Genomic DNA, 25,284 nt, shown 5'->3' with positions numbered 1-25,284 from the left:
AGCAGAAAGGTCATCGAGATCTCGTTACTGCTGAGTTTTCAAACCCTACGAGCTCGGCTGACACCACAAGTAGTTCACAGGTCGTTCCTCACAGGAAATTTAAATATAAATGAATGTTTCCTTGACCTGGGACGGACCAGGTGAACACGTGTTGGTGTAACGGGAAGAATCCATTATCTTCCTAAGTTTGTGAAAACTTAGAACACAGAGGAGAAGCTAAATATCCCAGAGCAGGTGCACAGAGAAGAAGAAAAACCATGTGAAAGTGTGCTGTTGATACACTGATGAAATGGCTCAGCTTAATTAATTACCACTTTTTCCACAGAGAACTGTTTCAGAAAGTTTATTTTTTTATTGAAAATGGGTTGTGCAAAAACAAAAGTTATGACTGAAGATGAGTTTCCTCACCGAGGGTGCACGCACGCTACGAGACTCTGGAGCTAATTAGGCGCCGGCGTTGTGATCACAGTCGAGCGAACGAGCGGCGTGAGGAACCCCTGGAGGAAAGACGTGTTGAGGCAGACCGGCCAAATAGACACTGCACTGTAGTGTAGTGTTCCCATGTGTGCTGGAGCCTTATGTCTCAGGGATTTTTATTTATAGAACATTAGAAAGTCTAACTAGAATCAGTTATACTTCTCATTTGAGATAAAACTATAATTACGATAAGCAGCTTTAAAAATGGATGTTTTAAAATGTAAAGACCACACACGTTGATAGATTTGTGTATCTTGACGCACGCGTGCACCCTCGGGATCTGAAGAGACACTTCAAACTGTACTGCAGTGATACAATTAACAGCTTCTAACGCATGTGAAGTCCCAGTCTGGCTGTTTCTCCGTTACTGGGAGATGAACTGGCAACACGTCCAAATACACCGTGACACGTGACGACATGGCTCCACTGAAATGCAGCAGATGTCTCATTTACAGACGAACAGATCGCACAAAGCTCGACAACGATCAACAATGAGGGACCTGTGCCGTCACGGGGGGGGGGGCGGGGATCTGAAAAGGGGGCGTGGTTAAAGCAACACTGCGCGGAACTTCTTTACCGTAAAACAGCAGCTTGAATAGAATGAATTTGAAGATTCAGTTTGAATAACATTCCTTGAATTACATTTTCTAGGGAAACATTTTCTATCAGATTTCTTTGTAATATTTAATTTAATTAATTTTTTTTAAAAAGTCATTAAAAACCAGAGTTTATCTCCAATATTCAGCAGGAAACTGTTGAAACATGAAGAGTTCTGAACAGAGTTTGGTGGATTTGTTACAGCCGCAGCTCTTCTGGTTCAGGAAGCAGAGGATCATGGGTAATATCCAGTTGTGTTTCAGTTCAGTGAGTGGAACCACACTGTAGAAACACTGAACGACTTTGTTTTTCTCTTTACGTTAAAACCACTTTATCGCTCGGACGCGGAGCAAATTAGAATTAATCATCACGTGTGGCTGCAGGGGGCGCTGTTGCTCGGTAACCATTACACTGTGTTGCTTTAACACGAGAAAACATCTCAGCTTCAAATATCTCAGCTTTCAGTTCATGGACAGTTTAGTTTAGTTAAAAATGTCTCAATTATCATCACAACAGACCAGATAAAAGGATACGAGACTTAGAACAATAATTTTTGGTGAACCATTAAAAATCATAATTCCCTTTTCAGATCCTTCCCCCGTGAATATTACCTGTGTTGATATGATAATGATAATGACAAAGATTATACAAAACCTTTAATACCACACAGTTTTAGTTTTGATTTTACTCACAGTATCCTTGACTGCAAAATGACTCGAGCCACCAACACACAATCACACAATCACACAATCACACTGCACTTCTAAAGCAACAGAGACGCCCGGTTACACCTGGAATTAAAAACATGTCTGGTATCCAGCTTCAACATCTGGATATAAATTCAACCTGATTATCGACGTTGAGATCTGATCCCTCCGCTCACGTCACCTCCGCTCGTTTGCGTGGGTCAGAAAAAAAAGCGTCTCGTCTTCCGTCCGAGTGTCTTGAGTAACGTCCATAGTTGAGGACTCAGGTGAGAACTGCAGGTTGTGGAGCAGTGGCACACGGTTACGGTTTCCGTCCGTCTGTTTCGAACACATCTGCATTTACACTTTACACGTCACAACATCCTCCTGAGGTGGTCGGACCAATCAGAGCCCAGCACGTCATCAATGCATCCTGGGTGCATTTACACCTGTACTTTACTTTTGGTCAAGCTGGATCCCACCGCCTTCAAATAACCTGGAATCCATTTTAAAACCAGGTGTAAATGGGGTATAAGTAAATGTTGTGTGTTGAGCATGAGACTGAAAAGCAGAGGATGAGGCTAGTTTGTTCCCATCGCTCCAAAACCGTCCGTTTGTTCTTTTTACTTTACACCCGACCTTCAGCCTTATCGTGTCACCTCACGTCCAACATAACAAAGTCATATAATACAACAGTTAATTAAGAAAACTGCCCATTTGGTGCCCTGAAAAAAACCAAAACAGATGAGTCGGAAAAACCTGGAAACCAATAAGGCAAATGTGTCCAGACACATGAGAGCTACGTCTCAGTTATGGATTAGCAGAAGTGTTGGAAAATGATCCATTCGGACAAGAAATGTAATAAGTGCAGTCTCCAAATCACAAGAATAAAAAGCTGCAACTTTTAAAAAGCAGTTCTGCATCTTCCGTGAACAATTCACCGTTATCTCAATGTTTAATGTCTCATTAAAGACACAGAGTCTCCTCCTGTCTCACTATTTTTAACCTTTGTGTTTAGCTGCAGCTTCGCCACGTACAAGAAACAAAGATCTGGGAGTTTGGGATTTCATTTAACCTGCGTTCACATCCTCTCTTGAAATGTGTCTTGGACCGTGTCTTCCCGTCCAATCAGAATACAGAACATGGAATAATCCGGTTCATATCCTAGGAACATTCTGCGGAACATGGAAAATGAAAAAATGAAACGCAGCAGCCTCCAACAAAGCCGGTGAATATTTTGCCTGGTTGAATGCGACCCAGATAGGACTATAAAAACGAGTTATCCCCTTCTCCCTGCACACAGTCATTACGGCTCTCATCTAAGCTGCCCGTTATGTAAATAAAGAAAAACACAGAATAAGAGAGGAGTGTAATGTGTGTGGGACACGGCTTAGGAACACAAACGGTGTGGGATGCATGTGGAGCAGAGAGACATGAGACAGACGGAGACAGAAAGGCAGAGAACATGGAGATAAAAGAGGAGGAAAAGTAGAGACGGAAAGAGGAGAGAGTTGCAAACAAAGAAAAATCTGTTTTTACCCATTAAATGAGTCATTACCGACCCAACGTGGAACTGTGTGAAACCCCCAAGGCTCCCGGTGCATCTTTTCTTTCGAGATCAACACTATTACACAACGAGAACAACGACAACATCTACACCGACGATAACAACAACAATTGTGCTATAGTGACACGGCACCCGATATACAGATGATGCACATCATTAACACCACAGCCAGCCGCACATTAGCACACGCTGCTCAGTCTGTTATGTCACTTCTGGTAAGTGGCCTCGCTTCGGCTGCACCCACCAGGAAACCCGGCGGTGTCAGAGGGTGGGGCAGGAAGCCCCGAGTCACTGAGCGCCTCCACACAGCCGTCGCTGGGGTGAGCGGAAACGCCCTCGTTGTTGCCAGGACAACGTTGGACTTTTTCAAGTTTTAAAAACGGTTCAGGTGAAGAACCAGAGTCTGCAGCGGAGCGGCCGACGTCCACAGAAGCCTTTTTCCACGTGTAGATGAAGGAGTTTTATTTTGAAACAGGAAGGCAATCCTCGAGTAGCTGCGGTTTTGTGGTTATGCTGTTTGCGGCTTTGCAGATTACGTTTTTATCGTAGAAAATACAAACACTCAGCACGTCAACACACTAGCAAAGCTGAAGGAACAAGAACGAAGCAGTTAGCATCGCGTCCAGAGTTTGTGGCTTTTTTTTTTTTTTTGCCACATTCGGCCGACACTGAAAAAAATCCGTCTCCATGATGCAGTTACACACATGATTACCCACAGTGCACCTCTGCCACCACAGGTTTCCCTTTCATCCGCTTCACAACAACTTCATTCTGAATTTATCACGTTTCTTTCAATCCTCTTTTTGTAAAATGACACAGTCAAGCAGAGAGGATATAATTGATGGCGTCTCTTTAATCGGGTTGAATGTGAAGCAGGTCGGTGTTTATAGCTGATGGAGGCCATGTTGATTTATTGGTGAGGGGGGGGGGGGGCAGGCTCGGACTCCCCCACTTCCTCCACCACATCTCCGTTCCCTATTCTCAGCCCCTCATCTTTCCTTTCCTGCGACCTCAGACATAAATGGCAGTCCGGGAAATGACAGAGCCATCTCTTTGAGACTCCATGTCGTCGTCGAGGTACACGTCCATTTCCTCCTCACCGCCATGGCCTCTGCGCATGTGATAGGCCGGGGGAAGCATGTTCCCGCCTCCCCCGACGCCTCCGAACCTATCATACTGCTCCTCTTCCTCCTCCATGCTGTCATCCAGGTCGAACTTCCTCCTCTCGGCTTCACCCATGTCGCCACTGAGGAGGATGTCATGGGCAGACGGGGGCTTGCTGGTGGACGAGTGGTGGAGATGGTGATGGTGGAAGTCGTTGGCCTTTTCCGTCAGAGTACCCGTGGCGTCGCAGCCTTCCCGATACGTGTAGATGGGCCCGTTGTTGTTCGCTCCAGTCCCGTTCTTGCCGCTGTTGCTGCCGGTGCCGCTGAAAAGCAGCCGAGCTTTGTTGCCATAGTCTCCGCCGTTGCTGCCCCCGCTGCCCGTCGCTATGGAGTCGCCGCTGCTGGGATAGCCGCGCCTCTGCTGTCGGCGGCTGCGGCTCAGGAGAACGGCAATGAGCGTGACAACCAACAGCAGGGCCAGGAGGGAGCCGATCACGGCGCCCGCCACGACGCCGGCACTGAGCGGATCCTCCAGGGCTTCTGCAGAGGGGATGGAGGGGTTTGGAAGGAGGGATGGAAAAATGGGTGGAGGAAAAGAAAAAAAGGGCAAAAGGAATTGACGGCTGTTTTTAAGTCTCGCTCAGTTGTGGAGGAGGTGTTCTTCTTGTGTTGTGAGTGTGCTGTGGTGATAGTGTCTTCCTCTACGTGTGTTACAATCCTCTTACAAGTGTGTGGTAATGTTCTCCTCAGTGTAATCCCTTGGTAAGAGTGCAGTCAGTCATTGCTGGGATCAGGCTGAATGGAACTCATTCACTCTCCCAGAGGCTCGTTGCATTCTGCAGACATCTCGCTCTATAAACACACACATGTGTGTCCAGCTGCTGGCACTCCAGTTTCTCTGCTGCCCCGCCCCCCCCACCCCACCTCTGCCAGCCGGGGGAAAAGCCTTTTGTTCTATACTTCATGTTGGTGTGAGCCAAGTTTGCCCCTCCACTATTGTTTCAGTCGAAGATTGAAACAGAAACGAGAGATGGGTTTACAGCGTCAGCAAAGAGAGGTTTGTGTTGGGCCTCATGCTGTTATGGGTTATGGGCCGGGCGGCGCCACACAGACGTACGCAGAGACAGACACACAACAGAGAGGTTATTTGAAGAGGGTCAGTGGAAACGAGCACAAAGTCGGGCCTGGAAAAACGCCACGATGTTTAACCCTCCCATTATCGCCCTCTGTTCCTTTCCCACCCTCCTTATCATCCCCACTCCTCCTCTTCCTCCTCCCATCATCTGCTTCCTCCCCATGCCTCTCTTATCGGTCAGCTAGTCAAAACCACGGGGCGGAGCGGTGGCCTGCTGTCCACCCAGGACCGAGTCCAGATCTCACTGATCGGCGGCACACAAAGGTAAAAGGGTCACACTGTGGAGCAAGACTCGCATGCCAGGACATTTTTAAGAGGATTCTCTGCAGGAATATGAGAGAGAGAGAGAGTGAGTGAGTGAGAGAGAGAAAAGATCGTGTAGGATTTGTATGAGTAATTCATGATGGGCTAAAAAGAGGAGAAAAGAAAGTGTCAAACCAGGCGAGGAGAGGAGTTGAGCCTACAGTGCAGAACTGCTCACAAAGACAGCGAGCGTTTCTTCTTCCCTGCTCTGGAATCGCATGCTGGTCTTTCTAAGGGGTGCGGTAAGGGCAGTGGAATAAGGAACAGCAGGGAAATCTGAGCCCCTTTCTGTTTTATGCAAATAACAGCGAGGTTCTGCCAGCGCTCCTGGCAAACACAGCAGTGAATGCCAATCAAACAATCTGAGCTTGGCTGAAACGAACACCGCGCGGGGTTACGAGCCGGGGCAGCAGCGGTGAGGGAACAGCATTTTTTTTCCTCTTTCCGAGGAAATCACATCGGACATCAAATAATGATCTGAGCGACGCCGACAAGAATGAATTATGCTAACAAAACCAGTGGGGGGGACGTTACTATAAGTGAGTCTGGATAGAGAGCCTGTGATTTATACAAATTGCTCATTGTGAGGGAATAGGAAAAGGAGACGGAGATGAAAGAGGCGATGGATTGGGCACGAGCAGAAAACGAATTGGAAGAGGGTTTTGTGGTGGATGGAGAGAGGAGAGCAGACGAGAGGCGAGTTAAGAGGAGAGGTCTCAGATTGCTTTCAAACGCTCTCTCTTGCTCGGGTCTCACGTGGGAATGCAGGAGGGTTATGCCAGGGTGAGACAGACGGGTTGGGCGACTGAGGCGGGCGGCTCCTGGGACAGGATATGATGTCTAAATTAGGGGACGGTGTCTGGTGATATCCAACTGATGTGACAGAAGGCATTAAGGATGATGAATCCAACTTTCCCTGTCCTACTTTTCTCCCCGTGCAAACTCGCAGGCCGGACTGCAAACACAACGTGAGGCCAAAATGTTATTTATTGGGCAATTTACACTTTGAGCATTAGTGGCATTTATCAAGCGTCTGAGTAAGAGACAGCTGAATAATGGCGTTTTGTGGAAGGTCTTTGGTGGCTGTCGTCCTTCCGTTAATCAACTACTTTAAATCCCATTATTCCGTAAAGGCTATAAACAACAGTGTTCGTACGGAGGTCCATTAGAGCGGGCATGTTCATTTTTCAACAACTCCTGGGTCACATGCAGGAGCAGCTTTGGTTTTATCTCCAATTTTCAAAGTCAAAAAACTGAGGAATGAAGATTGATTTTCCAAAAACCGGGAACTGCAGCTACCTCCTCCTCGTCTCATGGCTCCAGACTAACCTTTCAACTGGTGCCACTGGGGCAACTGGTCGAGCCAGCACATGATCTGTGACCAGGCAGGACTTCCTCCTTCGGGGGATTATTGACAGTGTTGAACTTCAGGATTGTTTCAGCGAGTGATTACTCTCATCTTACTGCTGGATAGAAGTGGGGAAGTTTTAAACCAAAACTGAACAGAAAACAAGTTTAGAGTTTCCTGCAATGAACGGACATCTTGCTTGCAGATGGTACTTTTACCTCTTTACTGGCGCTGTTGTTCTCTCCACTGGAACAAAGGATTAGCTAAACAGATCAAAGTTTGTAGAGCGAAAGTAGGGAGAGATCGATTGAGCCAAGGAAGAAGAAAACGTCCAACTATCAGCAGCACTAACGTCGAACCAGTGCACGAAGAAAACATATTGATTGATACCATACGACCCCTTTAAGACATGACTAGTTCCAGGTGTGACATGCTGTTCTATAACGTCACGACACGTTTCTACCGTCCTACATTAACTCAGTTTGGTAAATAGGCTCAAGTCCCCATGTCAGTGAGCTCAAAGTGTCGGGGGGGGGGGGCACATACGTTCAGCATGACACCATTTGACGTTTAATTCCTCCTGGAAATCCGAAAAGTATGTTTATGCAGGAAATCGCTTTTTTTTTTAAAGCGAGATACAAGGTTTCCTCAGGTGCTCCGACATCAGGCTTTTCAATCCGAAGCACTAATGGGTCTGAGATCGGCTCTGACAAGACTGTGCCAGATGCACGATCAGTGTCAGTGTCAGGTCTTTGCCAAACGTCTTAGGAGACGCTTTAGGAAACACTGAGCGCTGTGAACATATTTTCCCAAATAAAAAGTGGTACAAAAAAAGGCAACACTATCGTTAGCAAGGAAATAGGCCACGCTTGTCATCCTGATTTCTCATCAACAGCGGCAGCCTGCCTGCATTAAGAAGCACGGTGATAAATGTCATAGAGAGAGGCAGGGGAGCTTATATCAGTCTCTGTATTAGTGTCATGTACGTGGAGGAGATTAGGGAGAGAGTGAGGGAGAGAGAGAGAGAGAGAGAGAGAGAGAGAGAGAGAGAGAGAGAGCCATGAAAGCAATCCATTTCTACCCAGTTACATTCACTGCGGTAGGGATAATCTAAATGAGAAGATTTGGGATGTGGGGAGGCAAGGTGCAAAGAGTTAGAAGGGTAGAGTGATACTGTGGACAAACAGGGGGAGAGAGAGAGAGAGAGAGAGAGAGAGAGAGAGAGAGAGAGAGAGAGGAGAGGGGGAGCGAGTAGTGAAACAGAGGATCCCAAATAATCTTTTGTTGATCTCCGTCACCGTCCCTCTCCTTCCTCTCGCTCTCTCTGTGCTTCGCCTCCTCACAACTGAAACCAGGCCTGAAAACACACAGAGCTGCTTCAGCAGTCAGACAATGAAGCCAGAGGCAGCGACTGCAACAACTCCACAGTGGGAATTCTCATTAAAAGCAGCTCTTGGTCAAGGACGAGACGTAGAGAAGTGTATATGCTCCGAACACAGATGTCACAGTCGCCGGTCTTTGCTTTGTGAGGTTACACTGAGGACGGATATAAAAAATGGATTCGAGGACTGTGCTTCTACCGACAGTAAAAATCAAACCTAAAAACATCAAGTCCAGTTCCCTCTGCTTTTCAGCTGAGTTCTGAGTTTCTAAGCAGCCTTTGTTGCTTCCAGCTCTTCAGGTAATATCCACCTACACAATACGATCAGATACAAGATGATATCTGACCGCCCCTGCACAGGCACTTTGTGCTTCCACCTTCAGAAAACACAGAGTTTCAATCATAGCACCACAAAATTCAAACTCTACTTTATCTGTTTTACACTTCATTTGCTAATATGCTTGTTGCGTGAACGTGCACAGTGAAAGCACAATCCATGCTAAATCCTACCTTCCTGCTGAACACAGTAAAATATTTATTATATCTGTAAAAAGGTGTTTCCTGTGTTTGAGTGAAGGTTTCAACTTCTAATTTCATGATTTTGTTTATCAAACACGAGCGATACAAGCAGCTGCAGTCCGTTGAGTGAGTTCTCTGCTTTAAACACCTTTGTTCTTTGCTTTAGTTCTGCCTGTAGATGCAGACAGAACCTAAAGCTCTGGGAAGATGTTTCCTACACAAGTGTCACACTGTGTGCAATGTTCTGTGATCCATGGACAAACTAAAGTAACAAGATCTAAGTCATGATTGCATGTGTAAAGCTGCGTGTCCCGGAGGCACGGGGCTCATAATCGTAGCAGATGTACGCGGAGGTGGGGGAGGTGAGGCCGCGGCTAAATGTTATCACGGTGGGTTAATGGGAGCCAGAGGCGACGCAGACGAGAAATCACAGATGTACGGAGGGAAGAGGGGTTTGAGAGTAACCTCTTTACAGATGCAGCGAGCAAAGCTAAATATTTCTCCCGCTGACTTTGACAAGATGCATTACTGAGGTGTGTCTCGCGTTCGATTCGAAGAAATACGCGTGGAAACAAAGCATAACGAAGGAGACACGCGAGGGCCGAGAGAAGGACATGCACCAATAAGGACGGTAATGGGTTACAATTTTCCGGTCGATGACGGAGCACAGAGAACGTACTCGCGTAGCATCGAGCACACGGCCCTGCTTATGCAGTGTGATTAGCATTTATTCATGAATGACAAAGCGCACCGTGCAGTTTCTTTTTTTCTTTCCAGGAACACTCTGTTCAGAATCGGACTTTACGGCGAGGTACACTCAGCTATTAAAGACATTAATGTAATATAAGTGTGAGAGAGAAGAATTGAATTGGTGAATACATAAGCTGAACTATACGAGACATATTTATTTGAACTGTTCGACCCCAGTTTGGGTCCTTTCATTTCCTGGAAAACCATCATCCTCTGGGAAAACATCACATTTAATGCTGCCCATATTCTGCTAAATGCTCTCCACTACTTTAACACTGTAATCCTGTCAGACAGTACATCCTCAGACCTTTACTCAGATCTGATGTGATGTGGTTACAGCTGATTACTGCACTGGAGTGAAAAGGTTCGGTTTGCAGGTCGTCCTCCATCGTCTTCACGAAGCAACACCCACAGAAACCATCAATACACCATCAGTCACACTCCACACTTTACATACAGACACGCACAGCTACACATTCAGTCACACACACGTACTGAACAAAATATGAATGCACACACACACACACACACACAGCTTAATTACCCTTGATTACACAGTCAAACTTGCACACATGCAGACACACAAACACCAAGAGCCACACTGTCTAATCAATTACCCCTGATTATCCCTGATCTTCACAAACACATACTTCATTTAGCGCACAACTAAAATCTCGCACAAGGCCCCAGCACCGCCCGCATCCCACCGCCGGTGTTTCCATGACAATCTCAGTCATTTCCTCACGCAAACCCTCTCCCTGAGAGAAATTTCCTGCCGAAATCATCTTCAATCCCGTCTCCTCATCACGGATTCTCGCCGGTGCTTTTCATCTCCGGATCTCTCCCACGTGCTTTTTTCATCGGCGGAAATAATGAGAGCGCGGTAGAGAAAGAGACATAAACTAAAGAGTAAACCGCGCAGAAAGAGACGGAGAAATGGAGTGAGAGGAGAAAGTCAGAATGACTTTTTGAAAGCATCTTGTTTTTGGCATTTTTCGTGGCCCATTGAATCTCGCTCTGTGCTCTGTCCTTTGAGACTCAGGGTTTTAAATGGATGCTCTCTGACACAGAGCAAGCAGATGGGATGAAAACAGCACAGACAGACGGGAAGGAGAGGCAGAGGGAGAGAGAGAGAGAGAGAGAGGGAGGGAGAGAGGGAGGGAGGGGGTGAAAGAGGGTGGATGGAGATGATGGATAGATGGATGGATGGATGCAAGTTGAGATAAATGGGTGGATTCATCTCCTCCAAGCTCATTACCCCCTTTTAACCTTGAAAGCTCATCTGCGTCGCTTCTTTCTGCAGAAAACACTCACAAAACTTACAAAAACATCCATGTGGGAGTAGCATCTACGTGCATGAGTACACACACATTAAGGCAAAGCGCTCACACGTACAAACACTCGCACACACACACACACACACACACACACACACACACACACACACACGGTCTAATTAGGTTTTTCTGCATCTTTTGGCCCCCTGCAGAGGTTATGAACTTCAGGAGGTTTCCCAATTGCCTCCCCACCTCCTTCTTCTAGTTCAACACCCATTTAGTCTCCAGCTGCTGCGCACACACACACAGTCGCTCAGTGAAAAACTCACACACATAAACACACACACACACTCCGTAGACTCTCTGACTTCTGGCTGCATTCACCTCAACAACAACCCTCCGCCTAAAGGGAACACTCACACAATTTACAGCCTACACACACACAGGAGAATATGAACATACAAAAGCCCAATGACTCATCTTTGACAAGCTTTCTGCAGCGTATGTGTGTGTTAGTACACAAGCAGAGTGCTGAGCCCCTTTTTCTCCGAACTCTGACACAACATGATAGGAATGTAAGTCCTCGGAGGGAGCGAACTCCAGCCAGGAGTTTTACTGAGTGTGTATTAACTGTGGAGTTGTAAAACGCAGTCGTAAAAACACAATGCACTACAACAAACTGGAAGCAACAGAACCGGATATTGATTGAGTACACAGACCAGATATTCACTGTCTGCCGTGACGTGCAGGGACTTTAAGACTGAATGCAACGTGCGTGTAAAAACCTTAAAGACCCGGTGCGATGTTTCTACCTTCAGAGCCGGAGGAGACGTCTGTGGCTCATCCACGAATCTTTGTTTTCAAGACATGACTGAAATACTTGCAGAAAAAGGCAAAATGTAGTTTTACTGATGACGGGAGTGTGCTGTTGTCTCGAGGAGGATCTCAGTTTTATTTCAATAACCTATTTAAATATTGGGACATAAACAAGGTCAATTCAAGCTTTTCAATTTGCTCCATTCATACGAGCTGTATTTACTTTTAAGGCATTTGCTCGTCCATCAGCAGGTTCTTTGTACTTCTCTGTTCTCCTTCAGTGACCAAGGTTGAACTGGAATATAAAAATGTCAAATCTAACTGGTTTTCCTTCTCTTGCTGGAATGAAACAAGTACTTGTGATGAAAGGGTTTCGAGACCTTTGGGCCCTTCAGTCTTTTATGAGTTCCTACATGAGCATTCATCAGGAAATAGTGGTTTTATTTCCTATTAAAAGACTTGAAGACCTTCTGTTACAGATGCATACTGTTCATCTGACATCAGTGCCATGGTGACGCCCCCCCCCCCGTGAGCCCACACACACACACAACCCAAGGTGTAATGGAAATGTCTCCTCAGCATCATTATACAGTCTCCTTCTCACCGTGTGACGTCCTCAAGCAGAGGATAATTTGGAAATGTGTTTCTCGTGTAAGACAAGTGCTGTGACCTTAAAAAAACAGGTCGGGATCCGGATCACTGAACGTCTCATAACGCTGCCGAGCTCACAGCAACTGTCTGTGAGGCTCAGCTCTACACTTTAAAACTTATCACAGTTAAAGAGTGCAGTCAAGTGCTGTGAGCCTTAGTAAGTCAGATTTTACCAAACTAGCAAAACGGGTACTTACTACCCACGGTGCCAGCCGGGTGTCCTGTGATGACAGAGACAAACCTGGAATAACAAGATTGGAGCTTTGATGCTAGTTTGGTGGCTACAGAAAGAACAAGAGTGTTAAACCTTGGAGATATGAGGAGTTCAGATATCCACAGAGAGCTCGGATGTGGAACCTCTGCTCCCTCATGACGAAAGGTGCCCCCTCAAGAGGGCCCCCTGGACACCCTGCAATGGAGGACACATCGAAAGTGTCCGAGACCCAGGGGAAGACCCAGAACTCCCTGGAGGGTCCACGTGTCCCATCTGGCCTGAGGAGAGGGATGGCTGGAACTCCCTTCTTCCCCGGCTGATCTGGGATGATCGATGGATGATTCCAGTTTGATCTCTTGATTCTACGTTTGACTGTTTGTTTTGTGATATGGTTTATTTACTGCCTCGCTGCATGATTACAAGAGAACCACAGCCTGTGAGCTACAAGACTCTTAACTGCCTTGTTCACTGAACACCAGCTCGGAGGATTACTGGAGGAATAAGGGATTCCAGATCCCATGACGTTTGTGTTACTTGTCATCATTTCAACTTTCTGTGAGGACACAAGAGGAAACTGTCCGTTCTGCAGGGTCCCTCGGGTTCGACGCTCAGCTTTTCAGAGACGAGAACCTGTTTCCTGGATTGTATCAGTGTATAAACAAACACATCCTTGAAGTTTTGGGTGAAGTCCCACATTCGGAACAAATTATTTTCTCTTAACAAGCGCACACCACAAGGCTCTTGGATGAGGACACAGACTTTTACTTTCAAGCGTTTTGGTTTGAGTTATAATGGCAACGTCTTCACCTACACGGCCAAACCAACTTAACCAAACACATAAACATGTCACGGTTTTAATAAACCACCCACGTGTGTTTTATTATCTCAGGCGATTCGGAAAGAATCTAATTACCTTGTTGACTAAAAACAACCCTGATAGTTGCACTGTAAATTATTTGAAGTTATGAGTGGGATGATGTTTTGTATATTTTATCTTCGGAGCCTGAAACTTTGAATAAGCGGAGATGATAAAAAATGGCCTTTGTCAGCCGGCCGTGTCCAAATAAAGAAGCATTTAATGCAAATCTGTGGTGATCCATCACCCGACTGGTGCTTACTCACAGCAAGTCGCTTTCACACACACACACACACACACACACACACACACACACACACACAGTCGTACACGGAGCCGTCAACTTGAGTGGGTTCAGTAGTTTAATGAACATTATTGATGGCGAGGCTACAGCATTGCTGGCGTAATTAGTGTGATGTCTCACACCTACACGTCTGCAGCTTCATTAATTCAGTGCAGATTCAACCATTATGCATGGGAATCCGTGCACGTCACATGCACATGCACATGCACGCACATGCACGCACATACACACACAAATCAGCACACTTGTGTCATAATCCAAAGCCCCGGTAAGTGCTCTTGCTTTCACACCCTGCCTGTGCTGCATTATGCACTGAATTTGCATCTCTGCTGAAGTGTGTGTGCACAAGTGTGTGTGTGTTTGTGTGCGTGCACGCGCCACTGTTGTGCACTGCCAAATATATTTTTAGTTCTTATTCTGCTTGGCTGAATGCATGAAGCTGATTGGATCCAGACCTTGGCTGTTGATACTGATCAACAAAACCAGCTGAGTGAAAAACAGCCTCCCTCTCCCCTCTCTCACTCTCTCACTCTCTCCATCCCTCTCCCCCACTCTCACTCAATCCATCTCCCTTTCTAACTCCCTCTCCACTTCCCCAACTCCCCCCTCCACTCTTCCACCGTTCCCTCTGACTTAAATGGGGTGGTTTGTGGTCGGGTGACTCATTTCTAAGCAAATCTGGACCAAGGGAGAGAGTGAAAAAGGGAGGGGGGGGGGGGGGGGGGGCAGAGAATGGTTTAAAGGGGCCCAGGAGAGTAGAAAGAAAAGAGGGGGAAAGAGAAAAAGAAGGGGGGAAATGAATATGTGCTTGTGTGCCTTTGCTCATTTCAGATGGAGCACTTCCATCCTCTCAAAACAGAAAAGAGGGGGGGGGGGGGGGGGGAGAGGAGGGAGGATGGGGGAGCCATCGGGGGAAGAGAACAGCAAACCCAGAGTGGACAGGATTAAGGTCGCTAAAGCCACTGCTCTTTTTGCTCCTCTACCCCCCCCCCCCCCTCGCTCTCCCCCACTCCGATCTGTTCATGAATATGATCAGCAGCACAAAAATGAAAAGCAAACATCTAGACAGCGATAATTCTCTCCGCCCTGGATTTACTCTGTGTCCGCGTCGTGTTCTCCACGACATCCGTAAATGTTTCAGCACAAGGACACAAAAACAAATTATTATACAATCTGATGTGTAAATATATGAGCAGTGCATTTTTTGACACCTACATGATTATAGAATCGATCGGGGGTTGTGTTCTTGATGAAGTGCATGTGGTTGACATGTTGGATGTGGGAAAGTAAAAAAAGGGAAATCTTCGGACACAGCTTTAATACAATGCTGTGCTCGAGTCATATTGTTTTAAACCAGATTAACGAGGACTTTCCTAAATGCAGAATAATGACCAACTTACTTGGATGTAAACTGACGGCGAAATAATGAACTGACTTCAGTAAAATAATGAAGGAAAACTAAATGAACATTTCACCATAAGAAACGTAAACAAACAAACCATCTGTAGTTTAGAGATCGGAGAGAGAACACAACGTTCGACTGGTGCCAGCTGTTGATGGCACAATATGTAAATCCTGAGGAATAACTGCAAAGTTGGATTCATCGTTATTGATCTATTTATTTTATTATATCATTTTTATTGTACAATTCATGTGGCTGGTGAAATCCTGCTGAAGTGACCATGGCTGCAGGACAAACCCAGAATTACAACTTCATCAGCTCCTCTGAGCTTCGAACCCACGGCAGCCTACCAACATTAACAGCTGAGCATGTTTCATAACACAAGACACAAAGTATAGGTGCTAGTTGTTGAGTGCCGATGGTAAAAATGGAAACTCTGCTGCAGGAAGCAAGAGAATTCTCTGGAAATGTTGTAATACGGCACCAGATAACAGCAATTAGTCGTAATTACAGCAAACGAGCAATTACAAGTTTCTCTGTTCCTGTCAGACGGAAACTGAACTTTAAACATGTCGGAAACAAAAGTGGGACGAAATGCGATGATGAGGCTCCAACAAAACCACTTTAATATTGTGTCATTATCTCATTAACACACACACACAAGCCTCCAGCAGGTTTTCTGTGGTCAGTGAGATCAACACCAGACGTATACAAACTGCTGAGCCAGCAGGAGACGGGGACACACACTCGGAGATGTAGCATCTTTCGATCCTCCTCCTGCCCTCCTCTCCTCTTCTGTCGATCTCGCCTTCACCTCCTGCTCACCCCCGCTTTCCCTTTGCTTCCTGAAGGTCCGACCTTTCTCCTCTCCTCCCCCCCCCCCCTCTGCATTGATCAGTCCGTAGTGGATTAGCTGCAGATTGTGATAGCAGGTCTGACCCGGCTGGCCCTGAACAAGCCCTGCTGGCTAATTGAAAGACATCGCACTAGTCTGCAGGATTAGAGACAGCTCAGTGTGGCCCATCATTACACACATGCACACACACAAATAAACACAAAGAGACACAAACTGGTTTATTGTGTGAAGCCAGGGGAGCATATCTTGCAATTGCAACACGGAGAAATGAGAAATGATGATTGAACCCAGAACACAAATGGGATGTTTTTGTTTGTCTGCGTTTGTCTCTGTAGAGTTAAAGATTGTGTCTGTGTGCACGCACTGTATCTGTTTTTTTGTCCTTGTTGTCAGCGTGTATGTGCGATTGTGTAACTGTATCTGCATGAGGCAATGAACTCTATTATTAAAAAAATGTTGGGAGCTGCTGAACTGTGGCTCAGGGTCTTTAACATTGAAATGGAAAGCAGTAGCAGAAGAGCAGAGGTAATCATGGACCACTCCCCTGGAAAGCTTCAGCTGCAGGTAACACAACTAACATCTGACCCGGTGAGTCCGGTGACGAATGAGTCTGAGCTCGAGTCCAGCGCCGAAAGAGCATAAAACACAATAAAACCCTGTGTGGAGGCGAATATGAGAATATGAGTTTCCTCGTGTTGCAGGATGGCGATTTGTGCATCTGTGCCACATAATAAAACCACAGAATCAGCGCGCACACACCGCAATGTGCAGTGTACGTAATGTGCAGCACACAATCTCTCTGTGTGTCTGTGTTGAATTATTACGTGTAATTCCGCCTGGAGCCAGACTGCAGAAGTCTCAGAAAAACCAAAACCACAACTACTGAAAAGAAGGAGGGCGAAGCACTGGAAAGCAGTGGAAACAGTAACCATGACGAGCAGATGTGTGAGCGTGCGCTCGCCCCCTGATTGAAGCCAAACAGCTCGGCTCTATCAATGACTTCACCCTTCTCTTCTGACTGGAGCAGAGAAAGAAAAACTCTTGAAACTCTTGACTACATCAACCCGCTCAGGCCCTCAGTGTTAAAATATTTAGGTGGTGAACGTTGAGAGACAAGTACCTCTCTTTCAAATATTTAGACGATATTCCACGCAACACTCAACCCCCTCAGCCCCTCTGCTCCCGCTCCAACTCGGCTGGCTGCGAATCAATAATGCATCCTGATGGATAACTTTCAGAGTTGAGGCCAGGTTCGGTTGATTGGGAGTGGAACACGACCAGTTTGGAAGTTTCTAACGTGAGGTTGTGTCCAAAATCCATCACTCTGTACTCACTGTAGAGGGAGAGCCAAACAAAGTCAAACCTAGAATCACTGCCCTGCGGTCGTACGCCTCCGCTAACCACTGGCAGTTTGTTCCACCTACATGTTGTATCTCATATTCATATGAGGTCACTGCGACTGTGATCAGTTCATCTTTGAAGGTCACAATTGAAGAGATTCCCTCAAGTCAGACTTGAGACTTGTTCAAGAGGCCATGGTTAGTGACCTTGTCTTTGTCCACTAAAATGAAATCAGTCTCTCTTTTACTCTTTAACACATAAACACCCCCCCCCCCGCCACGACAGAGGTATAAAAAGACGTTTGCTTACTACTCCGGTTATTGCTGTAGCACGATTAAAACGTGACATATCAGCGTCGGTTAATATTTAAATGCTACCGTGCGTCTTTTCCACACGAACAATAGACAATATTTTGTTACTGCTCCAACTTTCAGCCTTTTCCGATTATTTCCATTTTTCTCCGGCATGAGTTTAAATGTTGCTCGGTTAGTGACCACCGGTTGCAAACGTCTGTTCCTGATGCATTGTGGGATACAATGAGCTCACTCCATAGGGTATAATCATTCTACACATCCGGACATCCCTACATATAACAGTGGACTGCACAGTGAGTCACTTCGGACTCAGCATGGGAGTCCCAGTGGGGGCAGTTCTCATGAGTCCTTCAGACACTGAGGTCATCAGGAGAACAAGAGGGACATTTTAAAGCTCATTCCCAGATCCGATAATCGATCGACATCAACAAAGACTCCCAGGGGTCAAACCAGAGCCTGTTCAATATCTCACTTTGAGTTTGAAACCTGGTCATTAAGTGCCAGCAGGATCACGCAGCGTCGATTCAGTCAAAGGAAAACTTAATCTATGTGGAGATAATGGCGACCTTTCTTCTTCCAGACTTCCAGCTGACGATCAGAAAGATCTTTCATATTTCTTAATGTGTCCTGATGTAATAGGAATTGTCAGATTCCCTCTTTTCAATGACTCACTCAGATCAACGTTTTCCTTCATACGATCAAGACCTTCACACGATCTCAGCTGGTGGAGGCTTTTTCACGGCTCCTCTTTGAGTTTCAACAGAAAAGTCCTTGATAAACAAACACGCCACCTGTGAAACTCTCCCGGAGAAGAGCAGCTGTTTGTGCGGCAGCTTGTTTAAAAGAGCCCTCTGCTCTTGAGGTCTCACCACATTTCACTCTGGTCCTTTGTCTGCTGCCACTGTCTTGAAGGACAAATAAAAGGGGACCGCCGCCGGCTGAGACTGTAACACCAACTTCTGGCTCGCTTCCCAGAAAATAATCTCAGCTACGAGACCGGTCGAGAAACAACTCTTCATTCTGAGCGGCCAACATGTTCCCCGTTGCTCTGCGTTCACCTCCTGAACCACATTTCTGTTCATTGGAGTTAATCAAAGCTCTAATCCCCTCTGTTAATTCTGCTAATTTGTTCCTGTACCACACGGCCACTTCCCCACATTTACAGCCATTGTGCTGTGTGCGAGTATTTGGTATTTCAAGCTAATTAAAGGCCTAATGCTGATCACTTACATGTACCACAAAGAACAGGGATTTTCAAACATTCACATCCACATCACTCTACTTCAAGACCCACCCTTACTGCTGACGGCAAACAACACGACAAGGAAGGTCTCAATGCCCCTTGGCAACATGCGTAGCGTTAGCTGTTCGGTTTAGTTGAAGCGTGATACCGAAGCATCGGACTTCGTGTCGCAGTCACGTCTTTGAAAAACAGCTCATCACCAAAGTGCAATGAATCCTGGGATACGTTAGCGCGAGAAGGATCCATCTGTTGGAGCCTTCGTTTCTCGGGGATGGAAGGAAACATTTGTCGGCTTGTAGGAGCCTTCGGAATAGAGACTGCTATCGGTTCTTAAATGCAGTCTCTGAAGAACACGGCCACTGGATTGAGACACAGCTGTAACCACAGCCTCCATCACCATCGAAACATTAGTGGTTGACAACACGACTCTGCGCTGCCCTCTAGAGGAATCTCATAGCGACTTAAAGGATGCTAGGACGTCTGTATTCCTACAGCACTGACTTCCCTCTCAGTGAGGCGGGGGAGGTTCAGTGGAGGTGCAGGCCACACACTGATGTCGGTCCTGAGCCGCTGACCTTTGGATAACAGAACCTGTTATCTCCTCACCAGGCCACCGTGCTGCACTAAACACATACCACGCCCTCCCCCCCCCCCCCTTGCTTGAACAATATGCAGTAGATCTTGTCATGTTAAAGAAATGCCAGACACACTGTATTTTTTTTTTTACTGCCTGAGGCCGAATCTGCAGTTTGCACTGATACAGTTAGAATTGTAAACGTGTTATCAATCTGTATTTACGACTCTACAAAGACAACGAGTTCTGGATGCTGATTGGCTCGAGGATGTGCTGTGTTTCCAGATAATGACATGACTCTGATGTTGAACTCACAGCTGGAAATCAACTACTTTCAGCCATTTGTCTCATTAAGCTTCTCCTGCTTGTTTAGCTAATGCTCATTTTTATTCTGATTCAACGTACAAAAGGACTTTTAAAGAGCAAACTGCACCACTGACATTACTAACATTTTAATTGCTAGCATGTGGGATAGTCCACTCCACCCACGCGTAAAAACACCAACTCTCAGCTGAGCCGCTGCCTTGCATCGGGGGGGTAATTAGTCTCAGGTCGTTTTTTTGATGAATATTATAATTTACCAATTTTCTAACTATTTTCTCTCTCGTCTCTTTCAGTTAGTGGTTTCCTGCATTTTCCTATGTGCTTTCAAAAACCCACAGACACGCGGCAGGACCTTGTGTCGATCAGCGTTGGATTCCGTTGTTTGCTCAAGAGCAAATCAGCAACAATATTATGCAAAAGTCATTTTTATACCTTAAAATAACAGAAAAATCCTTTTGATGGTACACAAGCTGACATAATAGGTCCAATGGAATGTCTGTAGTTTTTTTGGGGTTTACCTGCGAATAATCTACGACAAAATCTCCTGTAAAAGAAAGTAAATGTTTATCTGCGATTTCTAATAATGTATAATTACGTCTCGGTTGTTATTCTGCTTCATAAGATCATCTGTAAAACGCTTATGGTGTAAAATAAATAAGTTGAGGTGATTATTCTGTGATGGCTGCAAGTGCAATCACCTACAAGCTCGACACAGCTAAATGCATCTGGTACTTTACCCACAATGCACCGAGAGCAACACCCTGTGGGTTCTCGTCGTCGATGATGGGATGATTACTGTTCCATTAAAACAAGAATCATTGTGAACGTTTCCTCTGAATGTCCCCGCTCCGTCTCTTCCTGACACATTTAACTCTAATCGTGACAACTACTCGTACATTAAATACACACATTTCCTTCTTTCTCTCTGAGCCCTGCGCCGGTGGAGGTAATCTGTGGACTGGAAGGTCATCCTGCTGTGAGACAGATAGAGAAATAGACTGAAGTTACCGCTGCGGGCGGCCGGTGATTCAGGAGTGAGATACGAGCCTCCCCCACCTCAAATCTCTCGACGTGGACGGCTTCATCCACCTCCGCCCCATGTATGTGTATTTGTGTATTCCCTCCAGGTCTGTGTGTGTGATAAGCCATCGCCTGCAGGCTCCCTCCTCAGCTCTTATCTCCCTGACAGACGTTACTCCTGCATGGCCGCTGCCCCAGCTCCCACACCGAGGGGGCAACAGTGCAGCTTCCTGTGATTTCTGAAAGTTTCTGTTAGCTTTGTTTCTGATTGTCAGAAACTTTTTTGGTATGATTTTTTTTTTTAACACCGACAGAGCAACCCCTCCCTGTGTTGGTTCTCATTTCGTGGGGGGGGGGGGGGGGGGATAAACTTCAGTGGGAAATCACTTGGCTGTGAAAATGAAACCCATCTGGATAAAATCATTCCTGGTCTCGCTGCAGAGATTCGGATTCACCTGAGCTGTCAGAATAACAGAACCGTTGGGAGATCGGTAATTACGTAGATCTAAACTCACAATGAAATGAAAATAGGATTTTCACACAAAGGGATTCATACTTATTATTAAAAAATATTAAAGTTTCAACACCTTAACCCGATATGCTACAAAACAAACTCTTGGAAAATGATTTTTCTCACATTTTTTCTCATAAAATCCTCCACTTCACACTACAGCTGCTTTCAGACATTAACTCTTGCATATCCGTACAATGGGGTCCAGGCTTTGTCGTTCACATGTGAAGAACGCAGCCGGGGATCGTCGGGGTCAGACACATCCACCACAACACAGAGCTCTCTGAAGTGTTCAGGTTGAGGGGTTGTGCAGCAGGAGGAGGACACGAGCAGAGATCAAAATCATCACCAAAAGCTTTTCAAATCCTAGTTGTCTTTACAGGTTGATGTCTTTTTTGCTTTTGGTTCTGTTGTGTGTTAGAAACGTCATCAACACTGAGTACTCTGGATAATCGCCTGCGTTTTCCTCACATGGGCGAACCTGGACTTTCTCTGCAGTTTTTACTGGCGGGAGAAACTGCAGAGAAAGTCCAGAGCAACTGACTCAGACGTTTGCATTCCCACACGCAGCCTCTTTGGATAACTACGGGAGATGATCAAAGTTAAGTGCAGCATGTCTGTGAGCTGCTTACGTTTTAAAATGTTGTATAATCTGCACCTAACCCTGCTTTATAATGTAAAAAAGCCTTATTGTGACAAGATGACAACAAGAGTAATTACTATTATAACTCACACGTGAAAACAGCAGTTCCTTTGTTTGTGTCCTCAATTTACTTATTTTGAAGAATGAATCCACTGTCACATCCCATTTAACCATCTTTATTTAAACAACACAAACCTGAAACACCATTTCCTGGCGACACGTTAATTCCTTCATCATTTTCTAAGCACATCTCATACGGAGCGACACCTTTGTTAACATCCGAAACACAAACACAACATGCTGCGTTGTTTGTTTCAGCTGAATTGGAGGAAACAGCTCTGACACATTACAGCTGCATGTGTGCGAGCAGCCTGACAAACTGAGCCCAGGCAGCAACAACATTAATGAAGCAGACACACAAAGAAACAGCAAGGCCTCAGCATTTAGCTAAATCATTTGAATGAACAAATAATACGCCACCAATAGTTCCTGATGGGAAGTCCCCTGCAGAATACAGCGATTACTTTTCTTTCCAAAACATTAATTATTATTCAATTATGGAATACGCCCACATGTTGTCATCTCAGCTGAGTGTCAGTTGTTTTTGGGGAATAGAAACGAATGAGAACTCCGTCAAACTGATCCAGGAATAAACCAGAATCAGACGTTCTGTACGCACCTCTCACAGCGACTCGGGCTGAAACTGGAGGAAACTGAATCAGCTTCATCAGGATGTGAAGACGAGATGGGATCTGACTGAGTAGTCTAAACAGGCGGTCGTTTCCTGTCTGTTACTGTAGCAACGCATAATATACACAAAGCCCTGTAGAGCTGCAGAGACACGGGAGTCGGCCACAGGTTGACGACTGTACTTTACATCTGTGTGTCACGGACGGAGTGAGGAGGGGGTGCAGGCGGGTATGCTCCCCCAACGAATTACTTGTTACAAGAACCAGGAAAGTACTAAGTTCAGTGCTGCATTCTGTAACCTTGTTCCCATTCAGACCTGGTCTCAACGTCCCTCCTGAGAGGATCTGGTCACATCCTGGGGCGTTCGGACTTGTGCTGGACTCACTCAGGTCTGAAAAGGTGTCTTGTCCCTCCACCACAGAAAGTACTGAACGAATCCTGGGAGGATATTGATGCAGCGTTCTCCTTGTTAACGCTGCTGCTTGTGGAAGCAGCTGCTGAGGACGACAGGAGACCACAGCCCTCGTGGTTCCGGGTGGATGTAGGTTAGCAGAGGGTTTGTGTCCAAGAGTCAGTGCAGCGTTTTCCCCCTCGGCCAGATCATCTGATTACTTTATGCACAGGGCTGCATGGTCCAATTTGTCTGTGTGTGTGCATGTGTGAAACACTGTGCATGTATTTATGAGTGTGTGTGTGTGAGTGTGTGTCTCTGCAGTGGACAGCTATCTCGCTTGCCGCAGGCCATCCAGGAAATGCTTCTCTACCGGTCCCGTCAGATGTGAGTGTGTGTGTGCGAGTGTGTAACGGGGTGGGCGTTTGCATGCGTGTGTGTTCGAACGGCAACAACTGCCCCCGGCCCGGTGCCAGCTGGGCTCCCCATGAAAGGACTGGATGTATGGGGGGGTGATGGGTGGAGGGGTAGAGAACAGACGGGGTCACGGGCTCCTGCCAGCTCGCTCTTTCAAAACTTTTAGGAGGACTTTTCTGCCACCATCCTCCTGCTGTTACCTCCGTCCTCGCCCGTCCACTTCTCTCCACCGCCTGCACTCGCTTTAACGTCGGCCTTAAGCCTCGTCTGCAATCTTTGACTTCTCCCGTGCCCCCCCCCCCCCTCGCTGACTGGAGTGAACATGTGAAAACCACCCCCCCCCCCCCCCCCGACCTCTGCCAACATCCGCTCCTGCTCCCTCTGTGCACGCAGGGCGCGCTGGGCAGATACAGCTGGCACCGCGACATCCACGCAAGTCAAGCGTAGCTGGCAACATGTGCACGTTAATGGATGTGAGTTCAGGTCGAGGCTGTGGAGAGTGAGAGTGTGTGTGTGTGGTGGCTGAGGGGGGGGGGGGGTGGGGGGGTGGTTTTCACATTTCACTCCAGTCAGCGAAACACTTATGATCAAAAATATCCTGCTGTCTTACAGTCGTGTTTTCGCCTGGGAGCTCGGTACATGAGAGAGAAATGAACTCTGCGTTTATTAGTTCCCTTAAAATCCCTCTAAGTGCCTTCCAAGCACTTCCATCAACTCCTCCTCCTCCTCTCCTCCTCTCCACGTGTCTCTTCCTCCTCCTGCCTCACGTCTCTTCTACCTCCCTGCCAATCGGTTTCTTTTTCTACCACTAACGACCACCTCCCCTAGCTCCTCCTCCTCCTCCTCCAAGTCGGAGGCTGGGGGATCTTAACACGTGACGGCTGTTGACAGCAGCAGAAGAGCCAGGCAGCACGGTGCTTTCATCTACCGTTTAACAGAACAGAGAGGAGCCGTTAGCAGATCTCAGCAGGGAAATTAGCGGCCGTGCGTTGGGCCCGTACACGCAGAGTGCCAGGGTATTAACTGTTACATTATCGAGAGCTGGAGCCTTCCACCACTGACAGTTTCGATCTCATGCTGAGAGACTGGAACTGGCTTCTGTCACCACAGTCAGTGACGAGCAGTTTATTTATAATGGCTCCTCTTTAGGAGACGGATCACTCTGATCCGAAGGTGTCACGTCTTCCTGAAGGAAGCATGTCAAGGTGACACTAAACCCTTTTTGCATCAGATAAACTTCGACAGCTTTTCATGACGACGACTTCCCGAGCTTGGAAATAAAATCATAAAAAACTTGATAATTTACAGTCAGCGGCTGCGTCAGGTTAAACCGAGCTGTGATAATATGCATTCTGACTGCGAGGACTGCTCCGACCCGTGATGCCGTCTACCTGCTCGGTGGAGGGGTCAGCAGGGGGGCCAGCCCGTAATGGTCCCCTTCCTGCACCAAAGCTCTGCCTTGTGCTGAACTAATTGGCTCAATGTATTCATGGCTGTGCAGGTGACGACAGACAAAGCAGTGTTTTTAAAATGCCTTGTTGTGTTCGGCTGTCAGCGCCGTCGTGGCAGCC

The 25,284-nt window shown here is 46.6% G+C and overlaps 2 protein-coding genes across 4 annotated transcripts in view; both read right to left on the bottom strand.

Moving 5' to 3' along the window:
- The window catches only part of LOC117770959 (tapasin-like), a 1,175,540-nt gene that overhangs the window by 852,444 nt on the left and 297,812 nt on the right, over positions 1–25,284 (bottom strand). The window lies entirely within an intron of this gene.
- Positions 1–25,284, bottom strand: part of pvrl2l (PVR cell adhesion molecule related 2 like) — a 220,870-nt gene that overhangs the window by 78,891 nt on the left and 116,695 nt on the right. Inside the window, exon 7 of one of the 3 annotated variants that reach the window (XM_034600876.1) lies at positions 3,708–4,973. The exons of the other annotated variants lie outside the window; for them this stretch is intronic. Coding sequence (XP_034456767.1) covers positions 4,339–4,973 — 635 coding nt within the window. The 3' untranslated portion in view covers positions 3,708–4,338. Of the gene's footprint in view, positions 1–3,707; positions 4,974–25,284 lie in introns of those variants that run through there. 3 annotated transcript variants of the gene reach the window in all.

This window comes from Hippoglossus hippoglossus, chromosome 11 (assembly GCF_009819705.1).
Source record: "Hippoglossus hippoglossus isolate fHipHip1 chromosome 11, fHipHip1.pri, whole genome shotgun sequence".
Taxonomy (NCBI): Eukaryota; Metazoa; Chordata; class Actinopteri; order Pleuronectiformes; family Pleuronectidae; genus Hippoglossus; species Hippoglossus hippoglossus.
Note: the sequence above shows the minus strand (reverse complement) of the source record. Positions and strands in the feature narration are given on the sequence as shown.